Consider the following 21,860-nt stretch of genomic DNA (forward strand, 5'->3'; position numbering starts at 1 on the left):
GGAGCAGCTCCACCGCGGCACCCCACGACATTGTGTGTAGAGCCACATGGGGAGGGTGTGGCCTGCAGCTGCGCTGAGTCTTGGCAGAACACCCTGCGGTCCCCCAGCCAGTTTCTCATTGCCTTCCGGGTTCTGTGAGGTGCAGGGACTTTCTGCCTGCCCTTCTCAGGGCGCAGCTGCTGCTGTGCAACTGCCGAGAAGCAGCTTGGAGTTGGCTCTGCTGCAACACCCCTTCTTTCTGTTGCAGTTGTCCAGTCCCTTTTATTTTGCCATGACCTGCACCAAGGCCACAATGCCCACGCCTCCTTTTACTGTCTCTGTCAGTAATAAACTGTCTGCATCTAAAGAGGTCTCCTCGTTTCTTCACTAGGCCTTGCCTGTGTCCTGAGTGCCCACTTCAAATACTACCTTTCTAACCCCCATGTAACCCGATGGCCAAACTGCAAACAACATGCATTTCAAAACATAAATACCATACAAGATAAAATAAAATCAAACTTGGAAATCTGGCTAAGTGAAAATAAGGATTAGAAAAATAAAACGGAGCCATGTGTCAGGTTAGTACTGTATAGTGTTACTGTATTAAATTGATAAGAACAGATCTACCCTTAATTTAAGCTAAAAGGCCAAGAAACGATTGTATTATGGTATCAAATTATAGTGCCGCAATTTTAGAGGTGCCTCACTTTCTTTCCGGAATAAGGCAAATCTGTACATTTAAAATGTGTGACCTGTGAATTCGGCTCTGACCTTTCTTGCAGAAAATTAGAAACTATCAACAAATGATTTGTCCCAAGAGCAAACCTCTGATGCACAAATGATTAAAAATGAATTCAGAGAAAACTTAAAGCAAGCTGAGTTTTAACATTAAAAACCCTTTCTTTAAGTGAAAGACTATTTTAGGGCCAGGTGCAGTGGCTCACGCCTGTAATCCCAACACTTTGGGAGGCTGAGGCAGGTGGATCACTTGAGGTCAGGCACTCAAGATCAGCCTTGCCAACATGGTGAAACCCCACCTCTGCTAAAAATACAAAAATTATTTGGGCATGGTGGTGCAGATACTTGGGTGGCTGAGGCAGGAGAATCATTTAAACCCAGGAGGCAGAGGTTGCAGTAAGCCAAGATTGCACCACTGTACTCCAGCCTGGGCGACAGAGTAAGACTCTATCTCAAAAAAAAAAAAAAAGACATTATTAGATTAGTGATTATAAGAGCCATTTTCTTAAAATTATGTCCTCTAAAATGAAAAACATTCCCAGAAGAAGCTGAAATATTAGGAAAAAAACAAGCCTTTAAAAATAAGGCCCAAAGTTGGGCCGGATGCGGTGGCTCACGCATGTAATCCCAGCACTTTGGGAGGCCAAGGCAGGTGGATCACGAGCTCTTATAATCACTAATCTTATAATCCTGAACCCAGGAGGCGGAGGTTGCGGTGAGCCGAGATCGCGCCATTGCACTCCAGCCTGGGTAACAAGAGTGAAACTCCGTCTCAAAAAAAATAATAAATAAGGCCCAAAGATTATATGATGATTGCTTCAGTGTCCCTGTAGCCAGCTAGTGATCTCATTTCTCATCACTAGCCCACTTTCCTAAATCTGTCCTGTCCACCAGAGCCAACCATTGCAGCCCCCAGTGGCACCATCTGCATCTGAGACTCTTTTTCACTCCCGGAAAAAAATCTCTCAGATTAAATCTTTCCCACTTGAGTCAACCCTCTAGTTAGGGTAGAGCTGCACCAGTGAGACCAGGGCCATCTCTCACGGAAACTCCTTCCTCCCCATACTACCAATATGCATGAATGCCTGGCTACTTATATACAAGTTTAATTTGCTAAGTGAGGAGAAGTCATATTTATCTCCATTCTTTGAATAGATTTCAGTGTATGAGAATGACTTTTGTGTCAGAAGCTTCGCATTCTAAGGGTAAAGTATTAAGCCTGAAGAATTTGAATCAGAAATTTTATATATGATAAAGCGCTTTGTAAACCACTAAACTTTATACCAAAATCTATGATTGATAGTCTTGTTTGCGACTATTAATAACTGGGAAATGGGCTGGGCACGGTGGCTCATACCTATGATCGCAATGCTTTGGGTGTCTGAGGCAGGAGGATTGCTTGAGGCCAGGAGTTTGAAATCAGCCTGGGCAACATAGTGAGACACTGTCTCTGCAAAAAATATATCCTCTGAGATGCAGATGCTAAAAAACATAAAATTAGCCAGGTGTGGTGGCACGTGCCTGTGGTCCCAGCTACTCGGGATACTGAGGTGGTAGGATCGCTTGAGCCCAGGAGCTTGTGGCTGCAGTGAGCCATGATTACACCTCTGCATTCTAGTCTGGGTGATAGAGTAAGACCATGTCTCAAAAAATAAAATAATTGCAAAGTGTACTAAGTTTACAACATATAAAGTACAATGGTAAATTGCTCTCAAATATACCAGTTGCATATCAACATCTTCCCTTTTTCCCACAGGCAACCCTCCTGCCACGGGCACTGGGACTTTGCTGATAACCCTGGAGGACGTGAACGACAATGCCCCCTTCATTTACCCCACAGTAGCTGAAGTCTGTGATGATGCCAAAAACCTCAGTGTGGTCATTTTGGGAGCATCAGATAAGGATCTTCACCCAAATACAGATCCTTTCAAATTTGAAATCCACAAACAAACCGCTCCTGATAAAGTCTGGAAGATCTCCAAGATCAACAGTAAGTCCGGTTAAAACATTCCCTCCTTATTCTTCCAGCTTTCAGTTTAGTTTCTCTTTCCCAGAATGCTCTTTCTGCACTACTCTCTCATGTATTCTCATTTGTTTCATTTTAAGTTATTGACATGTTATAAACACTGATAATGTTCCCACCAGCAAACAAGTGCAATTTATAAAAATATTGAATGTCTGTTTCTTACAAAAGCAAACATAGACATTTTCTCTTCTGCTTCCTCTCTGATCTTTTCGATACTGTACGCCCTGTGTTGTATACTCTATCCTGTCTCCTGTATATACTATATACTGTAACTCCAGTATTCTTTCTTTAAAAATGTAATATATTTAGGGAGTACAACTGCAGACTTCTAACACACATACAACGCATAGTGGTGAAATGTAGGCTTTTAGTGTTCCTATCACCCAATAGTGGACTTTCTCTTGACTCATCTGTAGTTTCTGCATTTCTGCCATCCCAGAGTTCTCAGCCACGACTGTGATTCTTTGTCCTTCCTCTTTCTCCTGCTTTTTTCTTTTAATTAAACTCCACAGATTCTTTCTTTGTAACTACCTTACAAAGAATATTGGCCAACCTGCCCAGTCTTAGGCCTTCAAAAGGCAGGAGTCTCTGCTTCTCCCCACATAGCTCTTGGCTCAGCCATCTCTCCAGTCTCAGAGACAGAGAACTGTGTTTACATTAACTTTCACCAGCGCATTCAAGAGACTTTTCATGGTATACCTGCCTTCATAAAAGACTAAAGGAAAGAGAAGTGCTAGGGTAAGAATCTTTACAGTTTTCAACCTCTAACCTTCCATTGTATGCTGCAGACCTCCTCGAACTTGACTTACTCTAATGATGGCCTTGGCTTTTCTTTCAAATCCTTGGCCATCATCCTTGACTTTGATGTCTTCTTCCATGTGTCTTCTTTCTCCTTTATGAAACTTGCAAGCAATGTCTCCTCCCATCTGTCCTTCCATGTGGGTAGGTGGAGTTCAAAACTTAACCCAACATCTATCACTTGCCTTATGAAGACTGAAACACCAATGTATTAATATGAAGTATCCCTATATCCACAGTCTCACCCACCTTCTTCCCCAAACATGAACTGCTAAGTTCACTTTGTCTCCCAATAAAGTCAAAGAACAGAAAAAGGAAAGTAAAAGAAAAAAAGACATTAGACACTACATCTTCAATAATGAACTTACCCTGCTATTGACCTAGCCAGGGTTCTCACTTCTTATATCTGTGGTAGAACTTTTGAGGGAGACAGAGAATTACCCATTTCATTAGGTTTTGCAAATGTATTGTACAGTTGTGCATAACATTTTCTATTTAAAAATCTCGTATCTATTGTTATAGCCCTATCTCATATCTTATTTTATTAGTGCCTTTTGCTTGTTATTGATTCTATTTGCCTGTTTGTCTATTTTATTGCTTTTTAAAGAATGAATTCTGTTACACTGATTATTTTTAATTAAAACAGCCCTTCTCTTGTTTGAGGGGTTAGTGTTTTATTTGCTGGTTTTTATGGATATAACCAATTTGAATAAGCATCTTCAGTTCTTTCCAACTGGAGCTTTTCCATTCAAGAGTTTTTTTTGGTGGGGGGTGGAGGGGGGCAGTGAGCATCAGGATAAATAGCCAATGCATGCTGGGCTTAACACCTAGGTGATGGGTTGATAGGTGCAGCAAACCACCGTGGCACACGTTTACCTGTGTAACAAACCTGCACGTCCTGCACGTGTACCCCAGAACTTAAAAGTTTTTTTAAAAAAATAGTTTCTCCTCTGCTCAGGGATAGAAAAATGCCTCTGATTTAATCTGCCATCTTCCCGGGTGACCATCGCATTAGTTATTACTGCTGCCGTCACCTTCCGGTAATGACCATGCTTCATCTGTTTTTATTTCCATGTCATTACACTCTTGTTTTTTTCTCCTGGTTTTACTTAATAGATAAATGCCTTCTAAATTACTTTGTTGTCTCCTACATTTTTTTTCTCAGTATCTATCCCTGTTTATTCCCAGAAAAGGGCATTTAAAAATATGTTTGCCCGTCATCATCTGAGTGACTTTAGCCCAAGGCTAAACAAGAGGCCAGCTGGTGCAGCCACTGCCAGGTGTCACCCAGGGACCTGGGTGATGGTGGATATTGCCACCGCATATGGCATTAGGGAAGTGGAGGGGAAGCTTAAAGATCCAGTCTCTGTGTTGAGGGTTCCCACCCAAATCTAGAGCTGTGGACTGATGATTGATTAAAAAAAATAAAAAACAAGGCTGGGCGCAGTGGCTCACACCTGCAATCCCAGCATTTTGGGAGGCCAAGGCGGGCGGATTACCTGAGGTCAGAAGTTCGAGACCAGCCTGGCCAATATGGTGCAACCCCATCTCTACTAAAAGTACAAAATTTAGCTCAGTGTGGTAGTGTGTGCCTGTAATCCCAGCTACTCAGGAGGCTGAGGCAGGAGAATCGCTTGAACCCAGGAGGTAGAGGTTGCAGTGAGCCGAGATCACACCACTGCACTCCAGGCTGGGCAATAGAGAGAGACCCTGTCTCAAAAAACAAAAAACATAGGCTATAGAACCCATCTCCATGACAACACATCAGAGTCCTGCCCACATTGAGAGCAGGTGGATTTTCACCTTAGCTTTCTAGATGTGGAATGCAGTCTTTGTTGAGATGGCTTTTTCGCGTAATAAATTTGCAGGGAGGAGTTCTTGGTGCTCAGTCATCTTCATGAAAGGAGCTCTTCTTGAAATTGATTATCATAGCACTGAGGCACAGATCTCTGATAATGGAAACATTCTGTCTCTGTGCTGTTCATTACAGGAGCCACCAGCCATGTGTGCCTTCCAGACCCTTGGAATGTGGCAGGTGCCATTGAGGATCTTAACTGGTATTTTTATTTGATGTTAATGAATTTAAATTTAAGCATTCCCATGATTATAAATGAAAATGTGACATCTGTTTGGTGTGATTTTAGTCACCAAAACCTCACTCTTTTATTGGAAAAAGTCTCATCCGCTCTCACCAGGACCCTTCTTCCCTTTACAGATACACATGCCCTGGTAAGCCTTCTTCAAAATCTGAACAAAGCAAACTACAACCTGCCCATCATGGTGACAGATTCAGGGAAACCACCCATGACAAACATCACAGATCTCAGGGTACAAGTGTGCTCCTGCAGGAATTCCAAAGTGGACTGCAACGCGGCGGGGGCCCTGCACTTCAGCCTGCCCTCACTCCTCCTCCTCAGCCTCCTCAGCATCCTCAGCATAGCTTGTAAGTTGGCCTAACTCCAATGCATGCACAGGTATGAAATTGTAACTTCACAGGGTCTGTGACACCAGCGTTTTTCCATATACCTTTCCAAGAAAATGCATCCCGGAAGAATCATTCATCTTTTGTGTGTGTCTCTATGATAGAACATGTTATATGTAAAAGTGATCCAACTAATGCTTAAAGGCATCTTAACAATCCCTACCAGACAGTCTGAGGAATTGTACAAAGGTGTTCATTGCTGGCCTGCAAACCAGATGGTAAGCAAAACGTCCTACAGATGCCACTCAACTTGAGCTAACGAAAATGTGCCCAGATTAGTTAACTGTTCTATCAGAGGCCCGTTTCTCTCTACATTATGCAGAATAATCTTTTGCAAGGTTAAAACAGGTATGATGAGACTTTCTGAGAATAGTCATGAGAATTTATGGATGGAGGTTGGGCTGCAGGGGAAATGATAAATGCGTAATTCACAGTGTTTTTTCACTAACTAGTAATAGTGACTATAATATAATGAAACATTATTTTAAACAAATGAATTATTATGCAGAGTAATACAGATACATAGATGTGAGGATAAAATGAATAAATACATGTGTCAAATATTCCTCATTTATGAACTACTAGTCCAATTTTAACTTTGGCGGTTATTTATATGTAACTGTTACCATCCAAAAGCCTTTGGGGCCTTGCTATTTGCCTTTTGAGAAGGTATCGGTGTAATTGTGAATTAGGAAGTTGGGAAATCGACAGAAAAAGAAAACAGAAGGTTTTACATCCTAGTGACAGTGGCAAGCCAACAGGAAATCACAGAGTCCAACATTGGGCATGTATGTGTATAAAGCTGTATGCAAGACCAGAGTCCTGTGGGTAGAAGAAAAAAAAAGGGCTGGGTGCGGTGGCTCACGCCTGTGATCCCAGCACTTTGGGAGGCCAAGGCGGGTAGATCATTTGAGATCAGAAGTTTAAGACCAGCCTGGCCAACATGTTGAAACCCCGTGTCTACTAAAAATACAAAAATTAGCCAGGCGCGGTGGCACGTGCCTGTAGCCCCAGCTACTCGGGAGGCCGAGGCAGCAGAATCACTTCAACCTGGGAGGTGGAGGCTGCAGTGAGCCAAGATCATGCCTCTGCGCTCCAGCCTGGGTGACAGAGTGAGAAATCATCTCAAAAAAAAAAAAAAAAAGGAGAAGCCATTACAGCATCTCACTGGCCCTTCAGACTGGACATTTCTGATAGTGAACATATTGTCTTCCCCTTGTGACCTGCCCCTTTGACTGACTTGTCTCTGATGACTGTACCACTGCCATCATCATCACCATCAACCCCACGTCTCCTTCCCAGTCTTCCCACTGCAAAGCCCAACAGAGTCTATGGGTTCGACACTTCCATCCATCCCTGCCTCCACCCAACTGTCTTAGGTGCTTATGTTCACTTACCTCGATTATCTCACTGGCTTTCTAACTTCATCTCATCTGATTAGCATGAGAATCAGAGAGAGAAAATAGGAATCAGGAGGCTGCCCCTCAGAGGCTTCTTCTCTGTGTGTGTAGAGACAATTTCAGATGAAGGGATAGAGATGGGGCCGGGGCTGAGAAGAAATTAGGAAACCTGGTCAAAGGGCAGATAGTTGGCAGTCGGGCTGTACTTTGAGCAGGGGTGGTCCAGAGGAGACTGGATACTGTCTTAGTCTGTTCGGGCTACTATAACAAAACACCATAAACTGAGTGGCTCATAAATAACAGAAATTTACTGCTCATGGTTCTGGAGGCTGGGAAGTCCAAGAACAAGATTCTGGCAGATTCATTGACTAGTGAAAGCCCACCTTCTGGCTCATACATGACGCTTTCTCCCTGCATCTTCACATGATGCGAGAGGCAAGGCAGCTGTCGGGTGCCTCTTTTATATGGGCACTCATCCCGTCCCATCCATGAGGACTCTGACTTCCTGACCTTCTAATTTCCCAAAGGCCCACCCTCCTAATACCATCGCCTTGGGGATTAGGTTTCAGCATATGAATTTTGGAGAGCACAAACATTCAGACCATAGCACATACCATGAATTTATAGCAACGCATTATGCTTGTTTGCCTCTTGCTGTGCTGACAGATAGCCTAGACCTAGATTTCTAGAGTGTAGGAATATTCCCTTCATGAGCATGTACTGTCTGGGGCCTGGTCTGCTGAGTCATCGCTAGTAACCTGCAAGTCATTCTTACATAGTATCAGCTGGGGAGATGATGATGGATCTCAACTCTGGCTGCACAATAGAAGCACCTGGGGAATTTTCAAACATAGCTACCCATACCTGGGCCCTACCCTATGAATGGAAAGGCAGCTCAGATGTTTGTCCTTTTTTTTTTTTTTTTTGATGTGGAGTTTCGCTCGTGTTGCCCAGGCTGGAGTGCAATGGTGGGATCTTGGCTCACTGCAACCTCCACCTCCTGGGTTCAAGCAGTTCTCCTGCCTCAGCCTCCAAGTAGCTGGGACTACAGGCACATGCCACATGCCCAGCTAATTTTTATATTTTTAGTAGAGACAGGGTTTCACCATGTTGACCAGGATGGTCTTGATCTCTTGACCTCATGATCTGCCCACCTTGGCCTCCCAAAGTACTGGGATTATAGGAATGAGCCACTGTGCCCGCCTTGGCCTCCCAAAGTACTGGCGTGAGCCACCGCGCCGGGCCCCGACATTTGTCCATTTTAAAGCCTCACCAGTTGGTCCAAAGACACTGGGAAAGCAGGACCACCCTGGTGAGTGACTCCAGTGTTTAGGTACAGGCTCCTGGATGTTTAACAGTATCCTCTGATCTGCTCCACACACTAAACACATGCTTGTTCCTTCAGTTCACAACTCAATAGGAAACAAGGAGGAGGGTAAACTTAAGAATATGAGTCTCAAAAAAAAAAATTAAGAAGTCTGGGTGTGGTGGCTCGTGCCTGTAATCCCAGCATTTTGGGAAGTTGAGGCGGGAGGATCACAAGGTCAAGAGATTGAGACCATCCTGGCCAACAGAGTGAAATTTTGTAAAAATACAAAATTAGTCAGGCATGGTGGTGCGCTCCTGTAGACTCAGCTAATCGGGAAGGAGAATTGCTTGAACCTGGGAAGTGGAAGTTGCAGTAAACCAAGATCATGCCCCTGCACTCCAGCCTGGCAACAGAGCGAGACTCCATATCAAAAAAAAGAAGAATATGAGTGTGAAGATATTTGCTACTGCTGGTGCCAGAAAACCTGGCACCATCCCTCCTCCAGGGAGGAAAGGAGAGTGAGATGACAGAACACACCCAACATGAGAATTTCTATAGCACCAGTTTTCCAAAAAGTGTTTCAGGAGCTTACAGAATTAAAACTTGGACAAGACAGCAAGTTAAACTTCACAAGGAAGAGAAACCAACTAGGAGGAGTTGGGGATGGAGTTAACTGACATAAATTTGGCGTGAGCTTCTTGTTGGCTTGCTGTATACAATTGCCACTGTGTGATAAGAGCAACATGTTAATTGAAGTGGTGGTTCCGAAATGCTGTTGCACATCAGAACTACTTAGGAAACATTTTTAAAATATGATCCTGGGCTCAGTACCCTAGAAACTTTCATCTGTGATCTGTATCACAACTTGGAGTTGGGGAACAGGAGTGAACGGATACATGGACAGACAGATGAATGAAAGGAAGTACATGTTTCTCTTTTCTTTCGTTCTTTTTTAGTTCCTTCATTGTCTTTTTTTTTTTTGAGACAGAGTGTTACTCTGTCACCCAGGCTGAAGTGCAGTGGTACAGTCTCAGCTCACCGCAACTTCTGCCTCCTAGGTTCAAGCAATTCTCCTGTCTCAGCCTCCCAAGTAGCTAGGATTATAGGTATGCACCACCGTGCCCAGCTAATTTTTGCATTTTTAGTAGAGATGAGGTCTCACTATGTTGGCCAGGCTGGTCTCAAACCCCTGACTTCAGGTGATCTGCCTGCCTCAGCCTCCCAAAATGCTAGGATTACAGGCATGAGCCACCATGCCCAGCCCCTTCCTTTCACTTTCTTCAAAAAATAAAATATTACAGGCAAAGGTCAAATTGCCTATGTTTCTCTGCCAAGTTTTATTTTCTGTTCTCTCTCCTCAGAAACAATAGCTACCATGAATTAGCTATCCATGTGTGTGTCCGGATGTTTTATACTTTTACTACACACAAACTCACACATACACACACTCACACATATTCACAACACATACAGTTCTATTTTGTGCAGTTTGTTAAACCTTGTATAATTCATATTGTACTTGGCATACCGTTCTGCAACTTACTCTTCTTCCTCTCTGTATTACATTTGCAGGGTCCATCTTTGTCACTCTAATTCAGGGCTCAGCATACTTTTTCTGTAAGGGGCCAGATGGCTTTGTGGGCCTTATTAGTCTCTGTCACATATTCATCTTCATTGTTTTTTGTTTCTGTCTTTTGTACTACCCTTTAAAAGTGTGAAAACGCTCACACATATAATCTCAGCACTTTAGGAGGCCGAGGTGGGCAGATCACAAGGTTAGAACATCAAGACCATCCTGGCTAAAATGATGAAACCCCATCTCTATTAAAAATACAAAAAAAAATTAGCCAGGCGTAGTGGCATGCACCTGTAGTCCCAGCTACTTGGGAGGCTGAGGCAGGAGAATCACTTGAGCCTGGGAGGCAGAGGTTGCAATGAGCCAAGATCATGCCACTGCACTCCAGCCTGGGCAACAGAGCAAGACCTGGCCTCAAAAAAAAAAAAAGGAAGTGAAAACCATTCTTTGCCTGGGAGCTATACAAACATGGACTTCATGTTATAATCAGCCCACAGCCTTCCTTGGCTGCACCCCACTCTGCTTCATTCATTCTGACCCCAAGACGTTGCAATGGACTCCTCTATCAGCGGACGCATTTGAATTATTAACCATGACCAACTCTTCTACAGTAAGAGATCTCCATTTTTCACCAGCTCTGGGAGTGTTAGACAGACCACAAGTCCAGCTCTTCCCAAGGACCAGCACTTAGAAGCCACTGCTCTGAAAATAACGTTTGTAGCTGGGTGTGGTGACTCATGCCTGTAATCCCAGCACTTTGGGAGGCCGAGGCAGGAGGATCACTTGAGGTCAGGAGTTCAAGACCAGCCTGACCAACATGACAAAACCCCATCTCCACTAGACATACAAAAATTAGCCAGGCCTGGTGGTGGGCACCTGTAATCCCAGCTACTCAGGAGGCTGAGGCACGAGAAACGCTTGAATCTGAGAGGTAGAGGTTGCAGTGAGCCAAGATCGCACCACTGCACTCCAGCCTGAGCAACAGAGCAAGAAACTATGATTGCAGAGATCCAGGAGCAATTGGAACTCAAGTATAACAGAGTTTGGATAAACTGGAGGGCAGTACTTTCTATATGACTGCAAAGATAAAAATTCTATGTGTGTGCATGTGGGAATGCATGTGCACATGTACATGTATGTTGTGTTGTATGTGTGCACGCACACGTGTGTACACAGAAAGACACTTGTGGGGTCACATCACACATTGCCCTCTGTAAATCCAGTTTCAGGACATCAAAGCCTGATTCAGTGACATCTCTTTGAAGAACCAAGGCACTGCAGGACACTGCTTACAGGTCAGCTACTCTAGACTGGAAATGAGTGTTTTAAACGAAGACCAGAGCACCTGTGCCCCTGCTTGTTAAAACACAGATTTCCAGGCCCATCCAACCTATAGCATCAACATCCCAGGCGACAGGAGCCTCCAGCACAAAGCCCGGTGTTTGATTATTTTTATACAATATTTTTATAATAACCCACATTCTGCTACCACCAATCCACATATTAAGTATTAGTAACCATTGAATTATTTTTAGATTTAAAATAAAACAGATTTGGCAGTATTTTTTTCTTACCAACAAGGGATTTTCTTGTGGTCCTCACGTTGAGACTCCTGACCTACAGATGTCAATCATGAGCAGGTTCCCAGGGATTTCCCACTTCTCATCTCTCAACTGAGCTCTTGGATCAAGTTAATGTAAGACAGAATTGCCCGATAACCCCTAAAGAATTGCTTCACAGTTAGTATCACTGATAAAAGACGGATCCAGGCGCGCTCGGTGTGAGGCACCAAATGTGCTTTGCTCTCCCCTCTCAGGGGAGTCACCGCATCGAGCATTACGTGATCATATCCCACTTGAAGTTGAAGCCTGTTTGTAAAGTCGAAATCATTCTCAAAATGAAACTCTGGATCTCCCTGGGTAGCTGGAAGGGTATTCAGTTGACAGTCCAGTGTTTTGCACCACAAATACAGGTAGTTTCAGCTCCAGAAAGAAAAAAACAGTTAAAAACAGGTGTTACCACTTACCTTCAAAAACACACTTGGTCTGGTCCTGAATAAAAGGCATAAGATTTTCTGATATTGTTCATTTAAATGTTAGAGATGCCTGCCAAATGTCATGATTTATGTTTACCGAAATTAAATGTCTCTATATGGGGGGTGGGAGGTAGACAAACTCAGACACAGCAAAGAAGTTTAAAGAGGTGAGTGGGCTGGGCACAGTGGCTTGTGCCTATCATCTCAGCGCTTTGGGAGACTGAGGCGGGAGGATCGCTTGGGGCCAGGAGTTTGAGACCAGCCTGGGCAACACAGTGAGACCCTGATCTCTAAAAAACAAACAAACAAACAAAAAAAGCCCCGCCCTATGTCAGCTAAAAATTAACATTAAATAAAATGTGGGCCAGGCACAGAGGCTCAAGCCTGTAATCCCAGCACTTTGGGAAGCCTAGGCGGGCCGATCACCTGAGGTCAAACCAGCCTAGCCAAGCATGGTGGCACACACCTGTACTCCCAGCTACTTGGGAGACTGAGGCAGGAGAATCGAGTGAGCTTGGGAGGCGGAGGTTGCAGTGAGCTGACATCATGCCACTGTGCTCCAGCCTGGGGTACAGAGCAAGACTCCATCTCAAAAATAAAATAAAATAAAACGTGTATGTCTTAAAAAAATAGGGGGCCAAGATGAGCAAAAGACAACCACTGAACACTTTTTAAATTTTATTTTTCACTGTATTGTTTGCATACAATAAAACGCACCCATTGCAAGTGTACAGTTTGATGCGTTTTGGTAACTGTACAGATTTGTATACCACATCCTAATCAAAATACATTTTCCATGGCTTTTGCTCCCCTTTCCCCAGTCCGGGCTGTCATTGATCTGCTTTCTCTAATAACATTTTTGTCTTTTCTAGAATTTCCTAAAGTGTATCAGTATTTTGTTCCTTTCTATTGTCAAATGTATTACAGGCAGAGACAGGGCCTGAAAAGGCATCAAACCCAGGCAGGGTGGGCTATCCTCGCCTGCAGATGGCCACAGTCATGCTTTGCAGAAGAACCGTGGCCACTGAAAGTGACATGACATTATGGACAATGACAGTTGACCCCTGAGGGTTTTCCATGCACCTTGCACATGCAAGCTAAGGGCTTTACATAAATTATATAAATTTCCTTGAGTAAACATCTCAGTAGCCCTGGGAGGAATTACTTACATTATCATCTAAATTGACTTAAACAGGAATGTGAGACTCTAATTTGAAAACAAGAGATGGGAGCCCGTTTCATGGATTTTATGCAGCCAAAGCTGGTTTTTTCCTGTTTTTAACTAATTTGCCCCCCAAGAGACAGTTGAAATGTCTAGAGATACTTTGATTATTATGCCTGGCAGCACGCCACTCGTGGCATCTAGGGGTCGAGATTAAGCGTACTGCTAAACATCCTCCCATGTACAAGACGGCACCCCCTACAAAGAAGCATCCAACCCCAAATGTAAACAGTGCGGAGGCTGAGAAACCCCACTCTGCTCTCTAACCAAAATTAGACACAGAAAGTGGAGACATTCTACCAGGCTGACAATATAAATGCCTTTTGACCATTAAAAAAAATAATAACTAAGAGGAATATGTATCCGACCTAAAATAACATCTTTAGAACATTCTTCCTAATAGGCTTCTGTAAAAATAGTTCATATTTTATAACTGTCTTGCAGCGTGGTCATAAAGGAGACCTAATCATTGTAAAAATGAAGAGTGCCTCAAGACGTCTGAAGTTCTGAGCAGAAGGCAGCCTGTCTTCCGTGGGCACTTCTGGATGGAGGCAGGACTGGGTTATCAGTAGGAGTGAGAACAAAGGTCAGATGAATGAGTACACAGCCCTTGTAGACTGACTAATGCGTCTTTTTTCTCCTTCTTTTGATGGAGCAAGACTGTACAGAAGCGTGAGAGTGAGGAAGGACTCTGGCAACTATTACTGTAGACACAATAGTTAACTCAGTTTCATGAACTCTTAGTCCTGAGCTGGAATTCACTCCTCTGCTGGAATTACCCAGACAGAAAGTGCTTGCAAGAAGTAAGGTGGCAAAAAAAGGAAAATACAGGCAAAAACATGCGTCATTTTGAAACTGGATCTGGGCATCCTAGAGCCAGAGCCTCTCCCTGCCGACATTGCTGAGTTGAGCAGAGTGACAGACTCCACTTTGGACCCAGCCCTGCAGCCGGCCATAAGGAGGAGCCACGAGCAGGTGCTGGGAAGACAGCCTCTTAAATGCATGCTCTGCTGATGTCTCTTTCTGTGAAGTTTTCTGTGAGTGACATGTTCTCAAAGACTGTAACACAGTAGGCCACAAGATGCCTTTTTTCCTCTGGGAACACAATGCTACTTTCGTGGTTGGCTGAGTAATGGCCCCCAAAGAGGTACTCCTAGTCCTAATCCCTGGATCCTATGAACATGTTACCTTTTATGGCAAAAGAGACTTTGGGCAGGTGCCTGTAATCTCAGATACTCAGGAGGCTGAGGCAGGAGAATTGCTCAAACCTGGGAGGCGGAGGTTGCAGTGAATCAAGATCATGCCACTGCACTCCAGGCTGAGCAACAGAGTGAGACTCTATCTCAAAAAGAAAAAGAGAGAGACTTCGCAGATGGGATTAAGTGAAGAATTTTTTGAGATGGGGAGATTATCCTGGATTAGCCAGGTGAGCCTGACATAATCACAAAGTCCTTATAAGACAGACAAAGGAAGAATCAGTTAGAAGACCATGCAATGACAGAAACGAAGGGAGGCCAGAGGTGGACAGAGAAGATGCTGCAGTGCTGCCTCTGAAGATGAAGGAAGGGGCCATGAGCCAAGGGATGCAGGAAGCCCTTAGAGGCCAGGAAAGGCAAGGGAACGGATGCTTTCCTAGAGCCTCCAGAAGGAGCACAGCCTGGCCAACAGTGATTTTAGCCCCATAAGACTCATCTCAGTCTTCTGACCTCCAGAACCGTAAAAGAATAGATTTGTGTTGTTTGAAGTTTATGGCCATTTGTTACAGCAGCAACAGGAAATTATTATACCATGTTTGGGCCAAGTGCAGTGGCTCACAGGTGAGCCTGTAACCACAGCACTTTGGGAGGCCGAGGTGGGACGATCACTTGAGGCCAGGAGTTCGAGACCAGCCTGGGCAACATGGCAAAACCCCATCTCTACAACAAATGCAAAAATTAACCAGGCATGGTGGTGCATGCCTGTAGCCCCAGCTACTCTGGAGACTAAGGTGGGAGGATCGCTTGAGCCCAGAACGCAGGGGTTGCAGTGAATCAAGACTATGCCACTACACTCCAGCCTGGGCAATAGAGTGAAACCGTGTCTCAAAAATAAAATAAAAGGATGCCATGTCTGAAGAACCATCCATAGGTATCTTGCTTTGTAACTTGTGATCCTTAAGTCAATATATACATTTTATATATATGTAGTCATTGCATACATATATATATATAGTCATAGAAGTCAATACATATATGGAATAATCACCAATCTCTAAAATACATAGACAGCTTGCTCATAAAATAGCCAAGCTCTGTGCTAAGAGACAAGAAGGACACAGTCTCAATGGTAACAGTGGTAATAGCAACCAAGCTCAGTTTGAGCGATGTCTGGCACCTGAAGTCACCATACGCATTTTCAGAGAAGTCCAGCTTTTTATGATATAAACATTCATTCTGTCTTCCAGTGTGATCCTTAAGGAATAAAAAAAGCCCAAAGTCGTGTGATGTTTAAAAATTTGTTTATTATAGCTTGCCCGTCATTTATCTGGTTTTTAGCTAAAATGTTTGAATTGAGTGGTGATATTCCCGACTTGACTCTGAACCTTCTCTGTTCAGGTCTGTGAGAACGCCTGACGTCTGAAGCTTGACTTCCAAGTTTCCATAGCAACAGGAAAAAGAAAAAAAAAATCTATCCAAATCTGAAGATTGCGGTTTACAGCTATCGAACTTCACAACTAGGCCTCAATTGTTCCAGGTTTTTGTTTCTTTGCAATTTCACTTAGTCTGTACTTCATCATTTTGACAGCATCTTCCTCCCTCCTTTAATTAATGGAATCTTCTGAATTTTCCCTGAATGTTTAAAGATCATGACATACGGCTTGATCTTCTGGGAGCAGGAACAATGACTACTTTTTCTGGTGTGTTAACATGTCACTAGCCAGCGCTCCAGGCACCCGGCTTTGTCTGTGGGTTAGTATTGGTGTATGTATGAGTATCTGTGTGTGTATATACACGGTATTTATAGAGAGAGACTATCCCGGAGAAGCCTCGTTTTGATGCTGTTCTTCCTTGCCAGGTTAAGCAAGGCAGGGTGGAAACTAAGACAACTGAACCCTCCAGGGTCTCCCGCATAAAGGTCAGCATGAGGACAAACCACAGAGCTGTCACTTTTGCTCTGAAGCTACTTCTCCACTGTCCCGTTCAGTCTGAATGCTGCCACTGCCAGCCAGGCAGGTCCACAGAGAGGGAGAGCAGAGAAAGAAGTCCTTTCTCTTTATTGAGTTCGAGGACTACAACCAATTTTCACTGCCATCCAATGCCATGATCCTGAGCCAAGGTGGTGAGGAGAAGAGCAGGCAATTTCACCACCAAATGCCAAGAAAAGGGCTGACATTTTCTTTCGTGGGCATCCACCTGCATTTGTATGTGTTCCGAATCCACAGTCACACTGATTCTTATGGGGACACAGATCATGGTAGAAAATCTCTCCCTCCTGAGTAAACGTACAACTGTAAATGTCATCATGGAGGTCATACATGCATACAAAGAGGTCCACAGGTACCATCTTGTATACACATATATACCCACATGTACAGACATACATTTATGCACATTCACTCTGTTTGTTTCATATATGCAGGCATAAAATAGAGTAAATACAGGTAGTTTTAAAAGTACCCTTTTGTGTGAATTGACTACCGTTGTTTGCAAACCTGAAAATAAAAGACGTTCATTATGTATTGAAAGTAACTGATTTGTATTCTGTGAGCATGTAAAAGCGGAAAGTTAGTGCTTGTTCTAAGATTACCTTCTCGTTGATAAACCGTAAATGAATCATCAAAGCTCACACCAAATTTTTCTATCAAACAAAAACTAGTGACAGCTTGTGGCTTTTTATTAGAGCTCGCCACGAACTAGGGTAAGGTAAGTGTCTTAGCATATTTTAATGCAGTTGCTTCCTAAAGGTTTTAACCGCACACGCACACACACACGCTTTCTTATGCAATCTATGTTTGCACTGTGCTTTTCAGTTAGCCTTCTGTAGGAAGTAGAAGTCATATGTTGTCTTTGTTGTAGTGAAATTATACAGATAGAGTTTCCATATATTGTGTTTGTTTCAATAGTAAATCTTTTTGGAACATATAGAATGCAGAGTTTTTTTTCCATTAAAATAAATGGGTATTGGTGGTTAAAACTGCTGGACAGTAACTTTTCTCTGATTTCTATGTTGTGTCTAGTGTCACTGATGCTGGATCTTGTCTTAGCGCGAGTTAACATTTTCGACTGACCGTTTGGGGTCCCTCATACATCTCTGGTAGGTGAGTGAGTCTATAAAGGCAGAAGTACCAGCTCTCAGCATGGGCAGTGGACTCATCCACCTTATGATTTGAGGGTGTCGCAATCAGCTATAAAGGTAATTGCATACTCAAAGATGAGAGGGACCATTCTCACTATACCACACTAAGCATAGTCACGGCCATCTGTCAACAGTCCCAAGACCTGGGGATTCTTCTCTGGAACAAATCCTGTTGCCGGATCAGGAGATGCCACTCCTTGAACTTGACAGGGTCATTCTCCGCAAGCACATGCCCCCGACTCAAGGGCAGGAGAATCTAAGCCTGTGCATTCACACTTTACAAGATTTCTTCTACTGGCTTTATAGGGCACTATCACGTGCCTCCCTGGTGCACCTTGCTCCTTTCTTGCTGCAAGGCAGGGGGAGAATGTTCACCCTTGAACAAAGCAAGAGCATCCTCGGCCAGTTAGGTGGCTGGTAGCCTGAGGCATATGCTAACTGGCAATCAGGAAATCACCCTTCAATGTAAACTTCAGCCACCTACAGGGAGAAATACGGGAGCTGAGCGACCTTTCACTGAAAGAAACAAATACAAGACTCCTCCTTTTCTCTTGAGCCAGTAGGCTCTCCTGCACTTCGCAAACCAAACCAGAAGGTTACCTTAGCTGAAAATCCAGAAAAAGTAGGAGTAAAGTGTATACTTTATTAATAAGTAGAATATGCCTCAACTTTCCCTTATTTAAACATATTCTCTGTCCCCAAAGTTCTAATCAAGACCGGGATATTTCTGGCATGTTATTCTAATACTTTCCAAAAAGAAAAAGAAAAAGAAACCAATTCTTATAGGCCAAAGTGGTAGCATTTCCTGAATCACAGGATGTTTTGTTGACCTGCTGGAATATATTACATTGTTTATTGAAAACCATAGTAGAATCAAAATGTCATTTCAGGGCTGGGTGCGGTGGCTCACGCCTGTAATCCCAACACTTTGGGAAGCCGAGGCGGGTGAATCAAGAAGTCAAGGGATCAAGACCATCCTAGAAAACATGGTGAAACCCCGTCTCTACTAAAAATACAAAAATTAGCTGGGTGTGGTGGCATGTGCCTGTACTCCCAGCTACTCAGGAGGCTGAGGCAGGAGAATCACTCGAACCTGGGAGGCAGAGGTTGCGGTGAGCCAAGATCATGCCACTGCACTCCAGCCTGGCAACAGAGCAAGACTCAGTCTCAAAAAAAAAAAAAGGAAGGGTGAATGGCTTGCCCAAGGTAAGTGGCCTCCAGAACCAAAACCTAGGCTATCTGGCTCCAGGGTTCATGTTCTTCCCATGACATCACAAAGCCACTCTCAACTCAGCAGCAAAACCAGACAAACTGCCTACTGCAGACCAGAGGACCCTAGTTCAAAGCCTCCATTAGCGTGATGATGCAGCTAGACCAACTTACTGTTAAGCAACAGTACCTTTTATTATGAGGTACCCTTAACTATTAGGTACCTCTTACCAACAGTACCTTCTGTTACCAACTTTTAAGTTCCTGCTATATTTCTTCATTCTAAAATCTTTCTGTTAAAAAAAAAAAAAGTTATCGTTCTAAATTAATATTGAGACCTTAGAAATTTTTCCTGTACAAGATAACATTATTATTTGTCTCTTCCCTTCCATGGCTTGTTAGCAGATACATGAGGGGCTTCTCCTAGATTAATTTGACATCTCAATTAATCAAAAGTAGCCAGGCATGGTGGCTCATGCCTGTAATCCCAGCCCTTTGGGAGGGAGAGGCAGGTGGATCACTTGAGGTCAGGAGTTCAAAACCAGCCTGGCCAAAATGGTGAAACGCCATCTCTACTAAAAAATATAAATTAGCTGTGCATGGTGGTGGGCAGCCGTAATCCCAGCCACTCAGGAGGCTGAGGCAGAAGAATTGCTTGAACCCAGGAGGCAGAGTTGCAGTGAGCCATTGCACTACAGCCTGGGCAGCAGAGCAAGACTCCATCGAAAAAAAAAAAAAAGGAAATTTATGAACTCCAGAGTACCCACTCCCTACCAAACCAACTGAGGGGAGAGAAAACAAGGAGAAAGTGGGGTGGGATCTCAAAGGGCTTGCACTGTGCTTAGTTATGAATTATTCAAACAGGCAAATTCTGAAGCCTCTCTAAGTAGTTTCTGACTTTATAAAGCTAGCACATTAATCTATTTATGTGTAGCTGCCTTAAACATGAATCAACAGGGTAAATCACACCAACAAGAACCCTAAGCACTGAAAAAGCCACCGACCTTTTCCGTTTACCCAATACTAAGATGAATAATCTAATAATCTGGCTACATCTTTCATAAAGACCCGCCTCTTCTCTCCTTAACTGACTGCTGAGATTTGTTATGTTTCATAGTCATCTAATGATAAAATGTTTTCAAAATTGTTCATCTAATTCAATTAACAATTATTTTACTACATCCAGTGTGTTACCCTTACCATATTCCCTATTGCTAACAGGTTAGGCCACTACTGAAAAAATTCTGCAGTGGTGACTATGTCCATACAAAAGCATACGCAAGATAGAGAGACACAGTGAAAAATGGTGGGAATGGATGTGTGTACGAGGGTTTTGGATAAGAACTTCAATTATATAATTTAAGATTAAGTCTATAATTTGAGCAGAAATAATTTAGATACTCAGCAAATTAAGTAAGCAGAAAAACTTCGTCTCTCTCACGCTACGCTGCTATCATCACATCTGTCGTTGGAGGGTCGCTGAGCTGGATAAGCCTTTGAACCACTCTGTTTGACTTTCCACGTGCTGACTGGTCGGTAGGGAGATGGTGAAATGCTTTGGTTAGAGTAGGACTAGGGAGGTTTTCACTCTGAAGTTATGAAGACTTGGAGAAAGAGGTTTATAGAATCAGTATGAAAAGAAGTTGGAAACTATTTTCTGCTAATTTTTAAAAAGCTTTTTTCTTTGGAGAGTAATAAAGCCATTCTATATCTAACATGTACATGAATTCAGACTAGTAGAGAGTTAAAAATGAAGGCTATATAAAAAAAAAACCTGTGTTGTCAATGCACATGTCAACACTGTCCTGATGATGAAATTTTATCCCCCCAGATAAACATTTTAAGAAAGTGTAAAGGCTTTTTTTCCATAAACACTCAGATTAAAGGTTAATCATGTTCAGATATTCACTCTATGGCAGATGTCACTCCTTTGGGCCTCACTGCTGAATTGCTTACAGTTTCTGAGCTGTAAACTAACATTTGCTTTACTATGTAGTTGCAAAGAAATGTGTAACTTGTTTGTGAAATATTCAAATAAAGCTTATCTGGGATTTTTAACTTGTGTGTTTAGTCTTAGACCATCTTTAGTACAGGCTAGTCTAAACATTGTGACAGAGCAAAGGGACCATTTTTCCAATGGTGCTGTGTCATGGGTGCAACTGGCTGGGGCCGGTATTGTGGGTGGTTAAAGAATTTACCGGCCGGGCGCGGTGGCTCATGCCTGTAATCCCAGCACTTTGGGAGGCTAAGGTGGGCAGATCACCAGAGGTTGGGAGTTCGTGACCAGCCTGGCCAACATGGTGAAAGCCTGTCTCCACTAATAATACAAAAATTAGCTGGCCGTGGTGGCGCATGCCTGTAATCCCAGCTACTCGGGAAGTTAAGGCAGGAGAATCGCTTGAACCTGAGAGGCAGAGATTGCAGTGAGCCGTGATCGCGCCACTGTACTCCAGCCTGGATGACAGAGTGAGACTCCGTCTCAAAAAAAAAAAAAAATTAATCTATTTGCCAAGGCAGATTATTCAAGAGAAAGTACGTTGCTTCCTTGCAACAGGCAGCACAGCAGAGAAGGGGCTGTCTGGAAAAAGGCAGGGGCTAGACGGAAGTTTTATAGGGTTGTGCTGGAGGACGGAAGTTTTACAGGGTCATGCTGGAGGACGCTACACTCGGAGAGAGGTAGTTGTGCCAGCGGCTCGTTTGTGATCAGCTGTCCCTTGGAACAGTTGTTCTCCCCTCCCCGGGCCCCGCTTC

General features: G+C 43.5%; 1 protein-coding gene across 1 annotated transcript in view; it reads left to right on the forward strand.

The window, feature by feature from the left end:
• CDH13 (cadherin 13) overlaps positions 1–21,167 on the forward strand; it is a 1,193,479-nt gene extending 1,172,312 nt beyond the window's left edge. The window contains exons 12-14 of the mRNA XM_012466155.2: positions 2,474–2,707; positions 5,757–5,984; positions 16,160–21,167. Coding sequence (XP_012321578.1) covers positions 2,474–2,707; positions 5,757–5,984; positions 16,160–16,167 — 470 coding nt within the window. The 3' untranslated portion in view covers positions 16,168–21,167. The remainder of the gene's footprint in view (positions 1–2,473; positions 2,708–5,756; positions 5,985–16,159) is intronic.
• Positions 21,168–21,860: the final 693 nt, after the last annotated feature.

This window comes from Aotus nancymaae, unplaced genomic scaffold (assembly GCF_030222135.1).
Source record: "Aotus nancymaae isolate 86718 unplaced genomic scaffold, 86718_ANA_hifiasm-v0.15.2.pri h1tg000030l, whole genome shotgun sequence".
Lineage (NCBI taxonomy): Eukaryota > Metazoa > Chordata > Mammalia > Primates > Aotidae > Aotus > Aotus nancymaae.